The sequence below is a fragment of the Octopus bimaculoides genome, chromosome 29 (assembly GCF_046866305.1).
Source record: "Octopus bimaculoides isolate indiv1 chromosome 29, ASM4686630v1, whole genome shotgun sequence".
NCBI classification, from domain to species: Eukaryota; Metazoa; Mollusca; class Cephalopoda; order Octopoda; family Octopodidae; genus Octopus; species Octopus bimaculoides.
Genome location: NC_142956.1, coordinates 6,670,117 through 6,687,727, shown reverse-complemented (window position 1 = coordinate 6,687,727; position 17,611 = coordinate 6,670,117). Strand labels below are relative to the sequence as shown.

Here is a 17,611-nt window from a genome sequence, read left to right as displayed (position 1 = left end):
TCTAAATCTACCATTATCACCTCTTACTAGTATCTTACACAAGCAACCACAAGGGCTTCTACTTTGATCAATAAATTTTTGGTCTATTCAGTAGCTTTCTGCTTTATCTATCAATTTGTTTCTTGTTCTCAGGTGCACAGTGACATGAATACATCAGCATTCTGTGAAAAATTAGTATTATCTGAATCTATTCAGCCAAATACATCATTTGCAACTATTTATTCCCCAAATATCTTGTAACTGGAAACAAAAATACATAAACCAAATATATATGCACCCACATAGCTACACATAATGACACATTGACACAAATGCACCTCTTACGATATTAGATGACAGAAACATCAAATATATATTAATAACATTTCACCTTTGTAATCATACACTTTTATTAATTTCTTCAAAATATTTTGAATCCCAAATAAATTTATATTGATGTATTTGTTCCTTCCGTTAATTTGCTTGTTTTATTCTGGTTTTAGAATCCGATGCAGGAGAATGATCAGAGACAGTTTTGTTTAGACTGTTCCCTTATAAACAAACTGGCAGACATATATATATATATATATATATATATATATATATATCATCACTATTCTTAACATCTTGACTGATGGTTAAAGCAACGGAGAATGTATAGTATATCTTTTATCGCTTACTTCTCTCAGTCATTATACTGTGGCCATGCTGGGGCACTGTCTTGATAATTTTATTTGTTTGGGTGTTTAGAACAAACGGTTAATAAGAGGGTAATCATGAGAAAATAGTATACCATTGTCATATCTTCAGTTTCATTATTTCCATATGAAATACCATAGACAGCACCATTGAAACTGTCCTTCTCCACTTTGATAGCACCAATACCAAGATTAGAATATACAGCTGTGTGCTGCTGCTCTTCCAGTGGAATCTTTTCTGGGATTGCTTCTATAATGTCCAGCATTCTGTGAGAAAATCAAGAAAATAAATCGCAACTAAGAGTGTGTTTCAAATATGTAATTAGACATAGGTGTAATTACACTAATTATTTTGATTAATAAATCTATTTATGCTACTGTTGTTTCTACTACGTCTGCTTCTACTGCTGCTGTTATTGCTTCTTTATCATCACCATCATCATCATCATCAACTTCGTCGTCGTCGGCTTATGTTGTTGTTCCCCTTCTTCGTCTTCTTTTTCTTATTCTTCTTTTTCTTCTTCTTCTTCTTCTTCTTCATCTACCACTGCTACTGTTGCTACTACTACCACTACAGCCACCGCAACAGTCGCTAACAACACCATTCCTCCTCCTCTTTCTCCTCCACATACTCCTCCACATCCCCCTCCGCCTCCTTTTCCGCCTACTCCTCCTCCACCACCTCCACCTCCACCTCCTCTTCTTACTACTACTACTACTACTACTACTACTACTACTACTACTACTACTACTACTACTACTACATCCACCACCACTGCTACCGCCACCGCCAGCACTACTCCTCCACCATTTACTTACTACTACTACTACTACTACTACTACTACTACTACTACGTCTCCGCTACTGCTGCTGTTTCCGCTGCTGCTACACTAACGGCAAATGTGATCAATTTTACCTGCTCACAGTTCTCTCTGATTGTTCTGCTTCAACCAAAATCTCTTCCGGTGTGTTTATCATATTGTTGATACTAGGAAATATATTCTTTAGTCTTATATCGGCGGATACAATCGATATCAATGGCACCATTTTCTCATGAATGTCAACAGCCAACTCAATATCTTCTGTTTTGAAATGCACTGATTTCTTGGAAATATCGCGGACTATTGTTGAAACCTCCTCAATATTTTCTGCAATGGAAAAGTTAACATGAAATTTAAGGGAACTTACAGATGCTTGCAGATGAAATATTAGATGCAAATTAAACGTCACGCAAATATTAATGAATGGATGGAAGTTAATGAACAACTCCAAATTCATATAGCACAAGGATAGCTAAATGAGTTCAGTTCATCTGTTATACTTATTCATTGTGATAAATCGTTAGTGTCTCTTGCTCTGTAACGCTAACTGAAACGATGGGGGGGGGGGAGTTTCACAACACTTACATAGTTGAGTAACACAGACACTTGATAGTAGATATTTATAAATAATGGCATTGACAGCCAATGAGCTGTGATACACCAACCATACTAAATAGCTGTTAATATGAACGAATTTATTGTTCAATTACAAGTTGAGCTTAAACTAATATGGGTCGCTGATCTAATGATTAATATTGGTTTCAGCTTTGGCAGAAGACCATCAATTTCGGAGTAGAGCGTAAGTCAATTACAGTGAATCCAGTTCTCAACTGGTATTTATTTTATCAATCCAGAAAAAGATCGAAGGCAAAGTCGACCTTGGCGATATTTGAACTTAGAGCGTAAAGACAAACGAAATACCGCTAAGCATTTTGCCCGGTATGCTAACGATTACGTCATCTCACCGCCTTACATCTAAGGATTAATATTAATCATTCTTCATCAATGACTTATGAGCAATTGAAATCATCACTACAAAGCAAGCTTAAGAAAATCTCTTTAATTGTATAGTGCTACAGCTGAGAATTGTACATCGCTTCCATTCAATGCTACACAGCAATGATGAATGCGCGATTGAAGATTTAAATATCTTGTAACGCCCCGCACAACGTGATAGAAACTTGTATCCTCGATAGCTCTATTGTATTACGCTTCTTTACCTGCTGAATGATTCTGCAGAAAATGATCAGAAAAGTGGTTTTAAAGATTTAATAATAAACTGAAATGTCAAACGTAAAAACATCTGTCGGCATGTTTCCATAAGTGATTCTAGTGACACGCTGTTGGAAAAGATGACCAAAAGGAATTATATAACGTATCAAATGTTAACAGATAATTTTTATCGTTGTCACACATACATACATGCATATATATATATATACACATATACATACATTACATGGAAAGAAACACACACACACACACGGGCTAATATAATATATGTTTATGGGGTATATATATATATATATATATATATATATATATATATATATATACCCCTGCTGCTACTGCTGTAACTATTATTACTAATACTACGGTAAGAGCATTTTCAAACACTTACCTTTACCGATGTATACGATTGAGATTTTCTTTAGTTGTTGAGTGATCTCCTCTGTATTGTAACACTGAGACATGTCCGGTTCTTGCCAGACGCCAGTGAATAGTGAACATTTTGGTGATGTGACATACGGATTTCTTGGCATTTCTAGATGTACCGCCTTTCCGGAGGAACTGAAAAATAAATATCAAATATTGTCAGTTATTTTGAAGCATATATATTTCATCGATACCAGAGGAAAGTGAGAAACACATTTAATCTAGTGAAACAAGGGTAAATACTGTGATGTATTTTGTCAGCAATCTATTATTTACTCCACCTTGTTATCCACAAAATCAATGTAAAATATTTTCTTATTAAAAGTTAGATTAAAAACAGTATTGCTATATCTGCTTTTGTGCATCATATTTTGTTGCGACTTTTAAAATTCAAGTTAGGATGGACTAGTATGGTAAATAAAGTACTATGGCGAGATGCCGCTAGTTCTAAGTGAGTGGGGAAAACACCTATTTATGTTTCGTCGTCATCATCATCAATAGTAGACTTACGTATGTTTTCTACATGAACATATATCACAACTTCTAACTTTATCGTAAAACTTATAAACTTCAGACCTAAACAATAACAATTTAGATACGTAGGTCACGGAATAACGTGGAGGATATGAAAATGTTAAATATGACGAGACAGGTCCCACAATGACCTGCTTTCTTCGCTTACCATCATATAGTAACCAATTGAATAAATACTGTTACTCTGAAAGCAATAGCATTAGTGATAAATGCTATTGGCTGAGTCTAGACATATGATTTCTTCCCCACATTTATTTTTAACATTCTGGCACTTACAGGAATCTTTACAAAAAATGTTGTTTTATTTGTAGTTGGTTCAAGGCAAAATTATGTCATTGTGGAAAATGCGAAATATCAGTATTAAATGATTTGATCTAATGGACATTAGTTTTATCTTAATCTCTCTAAGTGTTTTATATACTACTAGCGGGAACGGTGAATATTTCACGGAATTAGCGGTAAACTTAATGGGTTATTTTTGAAAACCTAATCGAAAAATCCCGAAAGCGTGGCCTGTGTTTGTATCAAATGATAATTGCCCATCTGCTGTTCATTGAAAAGTGAAAGAAATTGAAATACGGTGATTACTTAATACACTTTATATATACATACTTAATATACTGTATGCAGAATTTTACAGCACAAATAAGATAAATATTCTTATTTTCCCATTTCCCCCACAAACAAATGAAAATATATCCCGTACATATTATACAATCTTTAGTCAAATTGCATATATCTGCCACGAAAATAAGGGTGAACACTTCACGGTGATAGGTGATATAAAATACTTACTAAAAAAAAAAAAAACATTTTCCCTATTCACTCCCACAACCACCTCCACTACCACCATTAACATCTCTCCCTCCCCTTTCCTCCCCGCTCTCCCTCCCCTCTCTTTCTCGGACACTCTTTAATCTCAACATCAGAACATCACTGCACTGCTGACATTATATTTTCAGTTCTCCCCTACTTTCAACTAACTACCTAAAAAACATTAGGTTCACTCTGCCATACGTCATTGACACTACTTGCTGCCTCTTTTACTTTCTCCTTCTTTCTCTATCACTCTTCGCCTTATCCTCTTTTTTCTTTATTCCTCCTGTTCTCTCTTCCCATTCAACTAATCACATAAAAGCCTTACAATTATTTTCCCTCTACCACACGTAATGGACGATGCTCTTTCTTCATTCTCTCATTTTTCTCTCTCCGTCTTTTTCTTTCTCCTTTTTCTCTCCCTATCTTTTTTCTCACTCTTTTTTGTAATCACGTAATTGAGTTACCGAGGGTCTAAGTAACGTAATGACAGGCAGAATTATTATAAGATACCATGTAACATTCTCTTACAATTGAATGATAGTGAAGACTTCAAATTTGAGAAGACAAAACGTTACAAACTAACCAGTGTCTCGTTGCTACGTTTGCATGACATGGGATCTCCACATTAGTTCCTATCTTCGTCATTGGCCAATAGAAAGTACCATTGCTTGTTGAGGTTGTGTTTTCTTTACAAAACACTGGAAAAGAAATAAAACGAGTATGAGATATATTTCAGAGAATTCATCGGTGTGGATTACATCCTGGAAATACATAGATATTGATAATGGTGGCTGGGCAAGTAACTGTAATTCAACCTACCCAGGAGAAGTAGTACTAGTGTTGTAGTAGTAGTAGTAGTAGTAGTAGTAGTAGTAGTAGCATCATCTTATCATCATCATCATCAACAGCAGCAGCAGAAGCAGCAGCAGTAGTAGTAGTAGTAGTAGCAGCAGTAGTAGTAGTAGTAGTAGTAGTAGTAGTAGTAGTAGTAGTAGTAGTAGTACAGTAGTTTCAGCTCATTTGAAGCCGATATGTAATATACTATCACCATATATGGACTGATATACTCCCATACTAAGATAAACATCTTCTGAATATTTAACAAAGCACCAGAATGTATAACAATACACATTCTATAATCATTGCATTGTCCTTTTCAGGAAAAATCAACCTTGACCTTCACAACAAACTATCATTTCCCTCAAAACTGGGTCACCACGCAAGTAGTCTAATTTTCCGTTTAACGCATTTCACAAAAGAAACATTTGTTACTTTACAGACGAAAGTTCAGAGTATGAACATGTATGACGACGACATAATGAACGGAGTTTGATTTTCTGTATGTGAAGTGTTTATTTTAAAATAATTTACACTAATCTTATATCTACATCATTAATAATTACTAAATTGTGCAATATTTATGTATGACACACATGTTATAGTTTCCCACTGCATCTCGCAGAATTTCTCACTGCAATCTACCATTTCATCACAATTTCAGGAATGATCCTGAAAGCCTCAAAGAAAAAATTATGGATTGTAACTAGCTGTGCAGTATGTCATGAATTGAAGGAAAATCTTCTAAAAAGATATATATATACATATATATATATAATTATTTATACACACACACGCACACACACGCACACACACACACACGCACACACACGCACACACACACACACACACACACACACACATATGTATATATATATATATATATATATATATATATATATATACATATATATAATTTATATATATATATATATATATATATATATATATATATATATATATATATATATATATATATATATATATATATATATATATATATATATATATATATATATATATATATATATATATATATAGATATATACATATATATACATGTTGACATTTCCTTTCAGAATCTTTTTTCATATATTTTTCACTGCATACAGTACTTTTCACCGTGCGTAGTTCAATTCTGTGTAAGCGTTTTTTCTTCAGAATCCATTTTTTTATATTGTTCACTGCATTTACTTTACATTTCACTGTGGGAAATTCAATTTTGTGTTATAGTTCGAATCTTTCAAACATTCTTTCATTGCTCTTGAACGGAGGTCTTACATTTCGACTCTCATACGAGCGTTCGTAACATCGTTGACACTGCTACAACGACACTCTTATACAGTGGAAGGTATCCTCGTCGCCACTGTTGTCTTGAAACTACATATCAGTGGCTGTGTGAGCTACGTTCCCTCGTGTGTCTTACTCGACAGAAAATTGTCCCGCCTCATGTCGACGTATTTTGTCATCTGCGAGAGTGGCCCAAGCGGCAGTTAGGATGCGAAAATAATTGATACATATGTGATGGTATTAGAAGCAAAGGTAGTAAGCCTTACATTAAATTTTGTTCTTGCGATGGTAATGTCGCTGGGGAGAGGTTTCATTGTGATAGACTGGTTAGTTTTTTGGGTAATTAGAGCGAGGTGAATATTATTTTGGTGTGGGGTTCTGAGTCTGATTTAAGCACATTTTCGCACGTCTCTGTTAAATTTGTTCTTAGTCTACAGCGGATTATATGTGTGCATGGGAGAATTTACGAAAAAAACAACAGCAGACGAAAACAGGTGGTGTAAACAACAAAAGGATGTATTAGTTTAACGCTCGGGAATAGAGAAAGTCTTTAACGTTTCGAGCTACGCTCTTCAACAGAAAGAATAAGGAGACAACAATGAGAAAAATACGATCTATCATGGCGACTGCCGGACAGAAAGTTCGCAATAGGAGAGCTAAGAAAAAGGGGAGATAACAAAAGGGGAAAGAAGCGGTGATCCAAATACGAGAAGCTGTGTGTCTGTGAGAGAGAATGCTGGTGATCTTAACGTATGTATGTGTGTATGTAGGTGTGAAAAAATGGGGAAGGGAGAAAGGAGTTGGTCATCTCTAGTGTGTGCGTGGTGTTGTGTTGTGAAGTGATATATATATATATATATATATATATATATATATATATATACGCATACGTACATATATACACATGCATATGCATGTGTGTAAAGGCGTGTCATGTAGTGCTGAGAGTGTTGCACTAATGATCGTACGATGATCTAGGTTTCGATTCCCAAATCAGCAGCACCTTGCGTTGTTGAGCAAAACACTTCATTTCAAGATGCTCCAGTCCACTCAGCGGTGAACAAGGGAAGCCTGCAACTGAGTGGTGTTCCCGTCAGAAGGAACACTGACTTGACTCTCAAGCCAGCGGGGTGCAATTACTCGAAAGCTCCCTTCCTATTTCTTTCTGCACTCTTGAACACCTTGTAAAAGGATCAGAGGCACTGGTATTCCCCTAGGTTAAGAGATAAAGAAAATTTAGAGTCCTAGTGAAATTACTTGTCATTAAGAAAAAGATGCCCATTTCTTTGTGGAGCCAAGAGTGTTTCTTACTTCATAGGTATCATCAGCGCAGTATTTCCCTACTTTGACTCCATAAGACTTAGACATATTCAAGGGAAGTATTGCCTGCGCTAATTTACACAGCTAAATCTAGAATCTGCGAAGACAAAAAGCCAAGAGTGGAAAGTAGCAACACAGAAAATTACTAAAAATTATATTTAATCTTGATTTACTGAAAGAATCCTCGTTTTGTAAAATTAGATAAACAAACAGACGTGTACCTGTGTGCGTGCATGTGTGTGGTCTCAACAGTATCATCATAGTTTGGTGCTGATGATGACGAAGACGACGGAAACAATAATGGAAATAATGGCGGTGATAACACTTACAACGATTGCGATGACCATAAAAATGGTAAGAAAAGCACTACTTACTTTCATCAATTAATTTCCTATTACTTAGTTGAATTTCCAAGTTACGTAATGTTTGTGATGCATTAAAAGTTATAAAAAGTTGTTCCAAAACTTGTTCTTTAGTAATCTCATCTGGTACTGAGCAATTAATACTAAATATTTCTAATCTGAAAATTAAAAAGAGAAATGAAATTCAAAAAGAAATTTAAAAAGATATAATTAATTTTAACAACATTCATCAGTTCCTTTAATTACATAGACATTTAACAAGGAGGATCTTGTCCTAATAACTAGAATGTAAATATCCGCAGTTATTCACCGAACAAACTTTTGTTTACTGTAAAAGGTTATCAATGTATAAATTCTGATGCATGTCAGTCAGAATTTATTTACTTTGAGAGGATTTCTAACAGTAAATTATTAATAACTTACTTCAATATAACCACATAAGCCATTCCTGCCTGTGGAGTAGATTATTGTGCCTATGTTACAAACTAAGATATACATGCATGTTGGTACACATGCACATATATGCACACATGTATATAGATAGAATGAGGTATTGAAGATAAATAGCTGAATAGCCAATTCAACACTCCATGCGAAAAGTAATGGATGAATCCCCAGGCGGATCCATATGTACCATACATTCGAGGCGGTTCACCAATCAGTTTATTGGTGTATTTGTCTCAGAGTATAAGAGCAATCATTTCAATGTTATAAGCACATACATACATGTATTTATGTATGTGTGTGTTATTTCTTTACTGTCCACAAGGGGCTACACACAGAGGGGACAAACAAGGACAGACAAACGGATTAAGTCGATTATATCGAAACCAGTGCGTAACTGGTACTTATTTAATCGACCCCGAAAGGATGAAAGGCAAAGTCGACCTCGGCGGAATTTGAACTCAGAACGTAGCGACAGACGAAATTCCGCTAAGCATTTCGCGCGGCGTGCTAACGTTTGTGCCAGCTCGCCGCCTTGTGTGTGTGTGTGTGTGTGTGTGTGTGTGTGTGTGTGTGTGTGTGTGTGTGTGTGTGTGTGTGTGTGTGTGTCTGTGTGTGTGTGTGTGTGTGTGTGTGTGTGTGTGTGTGTGTGTGTGTGTGTGTCTGTGTGTGTGTGTGTGTGTGTGTGTGTGTGTGTGTGTGTGTGTGTGTGTGTGTGTGTGTCTGTGTGTGTGTGTGTGTGTGTGTGTGTGTGTGTGTGTGTGTGTGTGGACGCATATATTGTACTATTACTAACATATACAGTTTAACAGCTGTTAATCCATTTGAAATGCAATTTATGACAACAATTTATTGCAAATGAAGATGTGTTTCATCAGACTGAGTGGTTCCCAGTTTACTGCATGGTGGTAAATGTCATTTTAGGGAGCAAAGTTGCATTATATGTTAAGGGACATCTTATACTCATATACATATGTGCCATTAGATAATACACTCATCAAATAAAAGAGAGGAACAACCAGTGAGACTTGAACTGCGTATTTCTCAGTTTCCAGGAGACAGTTTTACGGATTATACAATGGGGAACATTCACTCTTCTCAAATGTGTAATTTATTTTCTTTTAACTCATCCTAGCTCTTTTCTCCCCCACCCCGTGAAGCTCGATATATATAACATACCCTTTCATTCTACACTCCACTGGGCCTATGGATGAGGGACGATATATAGATCCATCCACTTCATTCTAATTCAGCTAAAGTTCTATTTTCGATCGATCTCCTCCTTATCTTACACTCACCACTATCAATCATTTCATTCGTCTAACCACTTGCGAAACTCTCTAGCTCTACCTCAGCCATTTATTACTAAATCTCTCTGGCTTTTTTTCTATCTGACAGTTTCTACACTTTGTGGTTTCTATTCGATGATCCTCCTCAATCACATATTGTTTCGCTTTTTAAAAATTTTCTTTACCCAGCACGTTCAACCGAATGTCTGGTACCTAATAAAGGATAGTCCTGCAACCCTTCAACATAACAGTTCTTATCGCCTTTACAACCGTCGCTGTCCCTGATTAACTACAAATAAAAATCATATCTTTTTCGTCTGATTTCCAATATTCCTTCTCAGAATACTGACTCACCTCGCTTTCTCTCCCCCTCTCTCTCCAATACCACCAACTTACTACTTTAAATGTTTTCCTCTTCTCAAATGTCACCCTCTCACATCATTATATCTTAAAGAATCACATTCGTTATTCTAATCTTCTTCAATCATAGCGTTCCCTTTAATCCTTTTACTCTTTGCAATTTCAAGGCGGACTCTCAAGTGAAGCGGGCACAAGATCATCAATACCCTTTCAAGTACTCTATTCAAGGGACACTTTGTACAATCGTGGAAAACATACCAAAACTGATGATGATGATGATGATGATGATGACGACGGCGATATATGTATGTATACACCTCTGTCCACATCCACGTGTATTTAACTCTGTCTGTCTCTCTCTCTCGCTATATTTATATATATATATATGTGCGTGTGTATATATATATACATATATGCGCTTGTTATAATATTAATACAGGCAGATGGTTCATTGAAATTATAAATTTGAATATTATATGTCACATGTACAACATTGTTATTGTACAATTTGATGCATCAACAAAACACAGACCACTTGAATATTTTCATCGCAAATAAAACAAAATGTTAATAAACGTGTTAAATGCCCTTTTACTTACCCACAATATTCAACTTCGAATGCTCCTGTCAAGTTTAATAATTCATGTTCCATCTGCAATAGTCATATATACATTATTTATGGGCAAATTAAGAGACATGACTCAATAATGGATTGAGAATACAGATTTATTTGTTATGAGTTATAATCAAATACACGCACACACACACACATACACACACACACACACACACACACACACACACACACACACACACTCACCCATATACATATTTGTATGTATTCATGTCTGTATATGCAAACGTAACAGAATTTTCCTTTTATTTATTTCTCTTTCTTTAGTGTAAATCTTATATAACCTGCTTGTTTGCTTTTTTTAAAAATTCGAATTTGCTTTGCATATTTTTCTTTGTCATACGTTGTACGCTGATGTGATTGGTCAGATTCGTTTCTCTCTTCACTGAAATTCTTCCTCTCTTGGATGACCTAATCTTCTCGGCGACTACATCTACCAATGAAAACACATTGGTTACCGCCAGCCTGGATCGTATTGTGCACTGCTGTCGATGTGCATATATATATATGTAAATATATATATATATAAAATTATAATACAGGGTATCAAGAGATACCACCACGCTGAAAAAATAGCAGTCAAATCCTGACTCCAAAACCACAATAAATGTCCGCAAGGCACGATTAGCGAAGACGAAGACCAAATAAACCAGTAAAAATAAGATAATTTCAAATCTTGGATTTCTGGCTTTGCATAAATGCTCTGCCTTCATCAGTGAAATATACTCAAGTACATAAATACAAATACATGCATATAAACAGTATACTTACATATACGGACGTATACATACATATATATGCACCTATGCACACGACTAGCTTAAATAAGGATAAGATCGGTATTTAAAATATTGATCTTATCAAGTGGTCAGCATGGGAATAAAAACCATCAAAGGTAATAATTATTTAAAATTATAATACAGGGTATCAAGAGATACCACCACGCTGAAAAATTAGCAGTCAAATCCTGACTCCAAAACCACAATAAATGTCCGCAAGGCACGATTAGCGAAGACGAAGACCAAATAAACCAGTAAAAATAAGATAATTTCAAATCCTGGATTTCTGGCTTTGCATAAATGCTCTGCCTTCATCAGTGAAATATACTCAAGTACTGCGCTGATATCCTGTCCGGGATCGCACGAGAAGTTGTTTAGGCGGGCTATTTAAGCTAGTCGTGTGCATAGGTGCATATATATGTATGTATACGTCCGTATATGTAAGTATACTGTTTATATGCATGTATTTGTATTTATGTACTTGAGTATATTTCACTGATGAAGGCAGAGCATTTATGCAAAGCCAGAAATCCAGGATTTGAAATTATCTTATTTTTACTGGTTTATTTGGTCTTCGTCTTCGCTAATCGTGCCTTGCGGACATTTATTGTGGTTTTGATGGTTTTTATTCCCATGCTGACCACTTGATAAGATCAATATTTTAAATACCGATCTTATCCTTATTTATATATATATATATATATATATATATATATATATATATATATATATATGGTGGTTGTCTACTCCTTAAACAGAGTTTGACCACCTCCTGCACCTACACCTTAGCCCTTTCATGGCGTCTGATGTGGCTTTTTAAACCAGACAGTGTTTTGAAAAAACACCCACACAGATTGCACCTCTGATTTGCACTACCAATACCTGCAAGTAAGTTCTGCTCATTGTGGATCCTAACATGTCTTTTAAGACCCCCATTGGATTTGCAAAACCTCTGGCACACACCACATTCAAACGTGTGCACAGACATATAATCAGAATAGCTGGATGAGGTTTGTTTTCCATGGGTTCGCAGGTGAGATTTGGGGCCAGCCAAGGACAGACATGGTCTGTCACAGACTGTGCACACAAAAAGGTCCTTGTTATTCACCTTCTCAGTCTTTACATTTTTCCTTAAATATCTCTTGAGCCCTGCTTGCATCATCCTGGCCTCTTCAAATGCTTTCACTCCACTCCACACCCATATGCCAGGTCGCTCTTCAGTGCTACTGGTAACATGTAATCCAGTACAACCTGTTGCATGGTCGGGTCGTCGGCGACTAAACTGGCAACCCCACCAGGCTTGCTTGGTGAGGAGGGTGTTGTTGGACACCCTGCAGGACGAAAAATAAGACCTGTCAAAGGGCGGATGAACTCCTGAACAGTCAACGACCATCCAACAAAATGTCTGTAAATATGTATATATATATATGTATGGGTAATGTCTGTAAATATGTATATATGAATAATTTTAATTTTATATATATACTATTTTTTATCTTTTATATTTTATTTATATATATATAAATATTTATTTATATATATATATATATATATATATATATATATATATATATACATATATATATATATATATATATATATATATATATATATATATATATATATATATATATATATATATATACATATCTATATCTATATATATATATATATATATATATATATATATATATATATATATATATATATATATATATATATATATATATATATATATATATATATATTTATATATACATGCACACATGCTCACACACACAGACAGAGAAATATATATATATATATTTATATACATATATATATATATATATAATAATACAAAGAACATATATGCATGTATATACACATATATGTACATACTTACATCTACATGTGTATATAGGTGCATATCAGGGTACAGGACGTTAGCACAATGAACTACAGACAACGGAACGAACTCAGGAAAACACACGCATGCACACACATGCACGCGCTCGAAGAAGAAATAACGTAATTGATCACGTGACTAATATGAAGCATGGTGAATGTTTCTTTTGTTTGGTGCGTCTTTACCGTGAGTAGACGATTTGACTTGGTAGAAGAACGCGCAGTAACAGTTGGTGTCGTAAAAGCGGTGTGCGAATTTTCGGGTGTTTTTTTTTTGTGTTAAATATAAGTATATATATATATATATATATATATATATATATATATATATATATATATATATATATATATATATATATATATATAATATTAGGGACAAAATCCCAAAATACAGGTAAAAACTCAATTAAAATCAATTTATAAAAAATTAAATTTAAATTGAGCTTTATAGATAAAATATATATAAAAAATATATAGTTTTAGGGAGAATAACCAAGTTTCAAGAACTCATCGATGAAAATCCACTATCACATATAGAAAAATTAATAATTAAAAGCACAATAAATGAGGATAATATAAATTAAAGTAAATATCATAAGATAAATACAATATATATATGTGTGTGTGTATATATGTATATATATATGTATATATATATATATATATATATATATATATATATATATATATATATATATATATATATATATATATATATATATATATATATATATATATATATATGTATGTATGTATATGCGTGCGTGTGTGTATATGATATATATATGTATATATATATGTATGGAAACCAAACCTCATCCAGCTATTCTGATTATATGTCTGTGCACACGTTTGAATGTGGTGTGTGCCAGAGGGTTTGCAAATCCAATGGGGGTCTTAAAAGACATGTTAGGATCCACAATGAGCAGAACTTACTTGCAGGTATTGGTAGTGCAAATCAGAGGTGCAATCTGTGTGGGTGTTTTTTCAAAACACTGTCTGGTTTAAAAAGCCACATCAGACGCCATGAAAGGGCTAAGGTGTAGGTGCAGGAGGTGGTCAAACTCTGTTTAAGGAGTAGACAACCACCATGTATATATATATGCGAGTAAAAATAAATACAAAAAAGGTGGGGTTTTTTGTATGACTGTGTATAGAGGAATATATTATTTTGCTTAAAAGAGTTCCAACACTGTCTGTTTTTTATGTTTTATTTATATTCCTGCAGAACTAATGTGGGGTATAGAATATGGAATATACAATATATAATATGATATACAATATACAATATAAAATAAAATAAAATAAAATAAAATAAAATAAAAATGGATGGCACCATGAAAGAAAGTATTGAATGTAGATGAAATATTGAGTGTTCAATATAAAGAATCAAATATATAAATATATAAATATAAATATATATATATAAAGGCGACTCGAGTTTCAGGGCTATTTCCTTTCGTCATGGCCGGTATGACAGACTTTAACAGACTATATACAAACGCACACACATAAACACACATATATAAAGCCTTCCAGAAATGTAGGGTTAATTGAGATATGAAACATCATAACTGTGAACTGGTACTGTGTTCTTTGACTCCTCACTGGCATGTAAACGTACATTCGTATGTTGGTTAAACAAGATAGTTATCATAGAATAACAGGTTTTATGTTTGTAAATAATTTTATGGAAGGGTAACGATGTTTAGAAATGCCGATTATGTGAAAGTCCAGTGACTGTTATCATTACACACAGACATGAATGATACCGGAGAAGTTTATTGAATTCATTATTCAGGTGTTGTTTAACGATTATTCCATGAATTACACACACACACACACACACACACACAGACACACACACACACACACACGCACGCACGCACACACACGTGCATACATAAATATATATGTACACACTAGCTTAAATACCGAATACCACGTAGATCTTGAGCTGGCTCAAACGGAAGGCTAATTGGACCTGTGACCCAATACTAAACAGACCTATATGACATCACTAAATTGAATCTGTAATGAGTATATAGCCCCGGTGGATGAGAATTAATTCTGTAATGTAGTCATTCTATTTTTCCAGTCACAAGTTGAATTCCAACAGGTGAGCAATTCGTACCAATTCTCGAGTATAATAAAGTAAGTGAATGTCGCTTATCTCTCTCATGATCTCTGACGCCATCTAACAAACGCCAACCAAAATGGCGTGAATCAGCCAAGATTTACCGGCTAGAAAGAGCAACCCCAGTGCTTTTAAACTAGATCCCAACAGTGAATGTTCAAGAACAAAATGACGGCCCGATTTTCAATTCCGGGATCAACCTGATTACGAAATGTTATAATGTGCCTGTGTAGAGCAAATGTAGACGGAGATATATGGGTTCCGGACAGGCAGAACTTGACGTTATGACAGTAGTCAAGTGACTGGAATAAGCACAAGAATAAAAGAAGATATATTTGTGTGTGTGCCTGTGCGTGTGTATATGTATACGTGTGTGTATCTATGTGAAGAGAATAAAGAGAGATAGAGAGATAGAGAGAGAGAGAGAGAGTTAAACATATTATAAGCCTTAAAGATGAGATGGCTACTCACAGCTCTAGATACGTTTTCAGCAGCTTTTATATCATCTTTGATATTCTTAAATGTCGAATTGTAAATCAGATGAAATTGAAAGGAATTCGTCCAGCCTATAAAAAGATACAAAATAGAAGAGAATATCAATCATTACAATTATAAAGGAGACACACGCCACAGATGTACTGAGTGTTAAAATTTAGGTATAAACATAAATATCTCTCTAATAGCAGTGTTGTTACTCGTATTGAAGCGAGAGAAACTTTCATTACATTAATTCAGTTCATTTCCATCTGGAAAACGCATGAACACCACGCAATTTCATTTCCTTTGTTAATGGCATCAGAGAAATTATAGGGTTGATAAAAGCCTGGAAAATCCGTCTGTTTATATTCTATTGCTTAGTTCATCAGACTGTTTCATAAAGCGATGTACACTGCACCATTGATGATATTTTATAAACACTGACAGAACGTAATGTATAAAAAAAAAGCGATGCATATCAGTAATATCTGTAATGGCATACACTTCATTATCCAATGAAATATTATACAGAATATAATGAAAGCGGGTTTAATAGGTTCAATTGCCGCTTGACAGGATGATAGTATTTGGCGTGTGACAAAGTTTGAGTAGGTGAACAAAGGTTTCTCGTCTACTGTACCTTGCTCTCCATTTACAAATCTAGTCACTGTACCTTACCCTTAGGAGCTACCTGGGCTCTTTGGAACCAGAATGCTTCACATGCGCTATTATTCATAGGATTTCGTATCGAACTATAGACTGTACTAAGAAACTAGAATGCAATCTGTTACTTGTATGATTCGCGATCATCAGCTTAGTTTGATTGTATTCTTCCCCGAGACGACCCGATCTTATACGTGTAAATCGTGGATGCGATGACGCTATGCAAAGCACGTGCTCCGATCACTGACCTGACATAACTACACAGATATACAAACTCACGCACACGTAAAGTGGTCGGAACGAAATTCAAATGCAAAAACATGCACTTATTCCACATATAAGTCTCCTCCTTCTACTCTCTCTGCTACTATTCTTCCTCCTACTATTATCCCTCCTGCTACCACTCCTATTGTATGCGTACTTCGAGATACTCACGTGTAGTGTTATTCGGTTTTTCAGTGGTGCCCCCTGAAGTATAACATTGTGACATATCTGGTTCTTGCCAGATACCAGTAAATGGGGAACACTTTTGCATTTCTAGGTCTACCGCCGTGCTAGAGGAACAACAAAATAAATATAAAATATCAGACGTGGTTATGCATTTGTATTTCATGAATCTCATAG

General features: G+C 34.8%; 1 protein-coding gene across 3 annotated transcripts in view; it reads right to left on the bottom strand.

Annotated features, from left to right (window-relative positions):
- Positions 1–17,611, bottom strand: part of LOC149130320 (uncharacterized) — a 148,204-nt gene that overhangs the window by 340 nt on the left and 130,253 nt on the right. For all 3 annotated transcript variants that reach the window (XM_089345181.1, XM_089345182.1, XM_089345180.1), the window contains exons 40-47: positions 17,423–17,541; positions 16,319–16,413; positions 11,010–11,062; positions 8,330–8,475; positions 5,092–5,206; positions 3,121–3,290; positions 1,595–1,826; positions 773–944 (exon numbers count right to left, since the gene is read on the bottom strand). In XM_089345181.1, the coding sequence (XP_089201307.1) occupies positions 773–944; positions 1,595–1,826; positions 3,121–3,290; positions 5,092–5,206; positions 8,330–8,475; positions 11,010–11,062; positions 16,319–16,413; positions 17,423–17,541 (1,102 nt within the window). The remainder of the gene's footprint in view (positions 1–772; positions 945–1,594; positions 1,827–3,120; positions 3,291–5,091; positions 5,207–8,329; positions 8,476–11,009; positions 11,063–16,318; positions 16,414–17,422; positions 17,542–17,611) is intronic.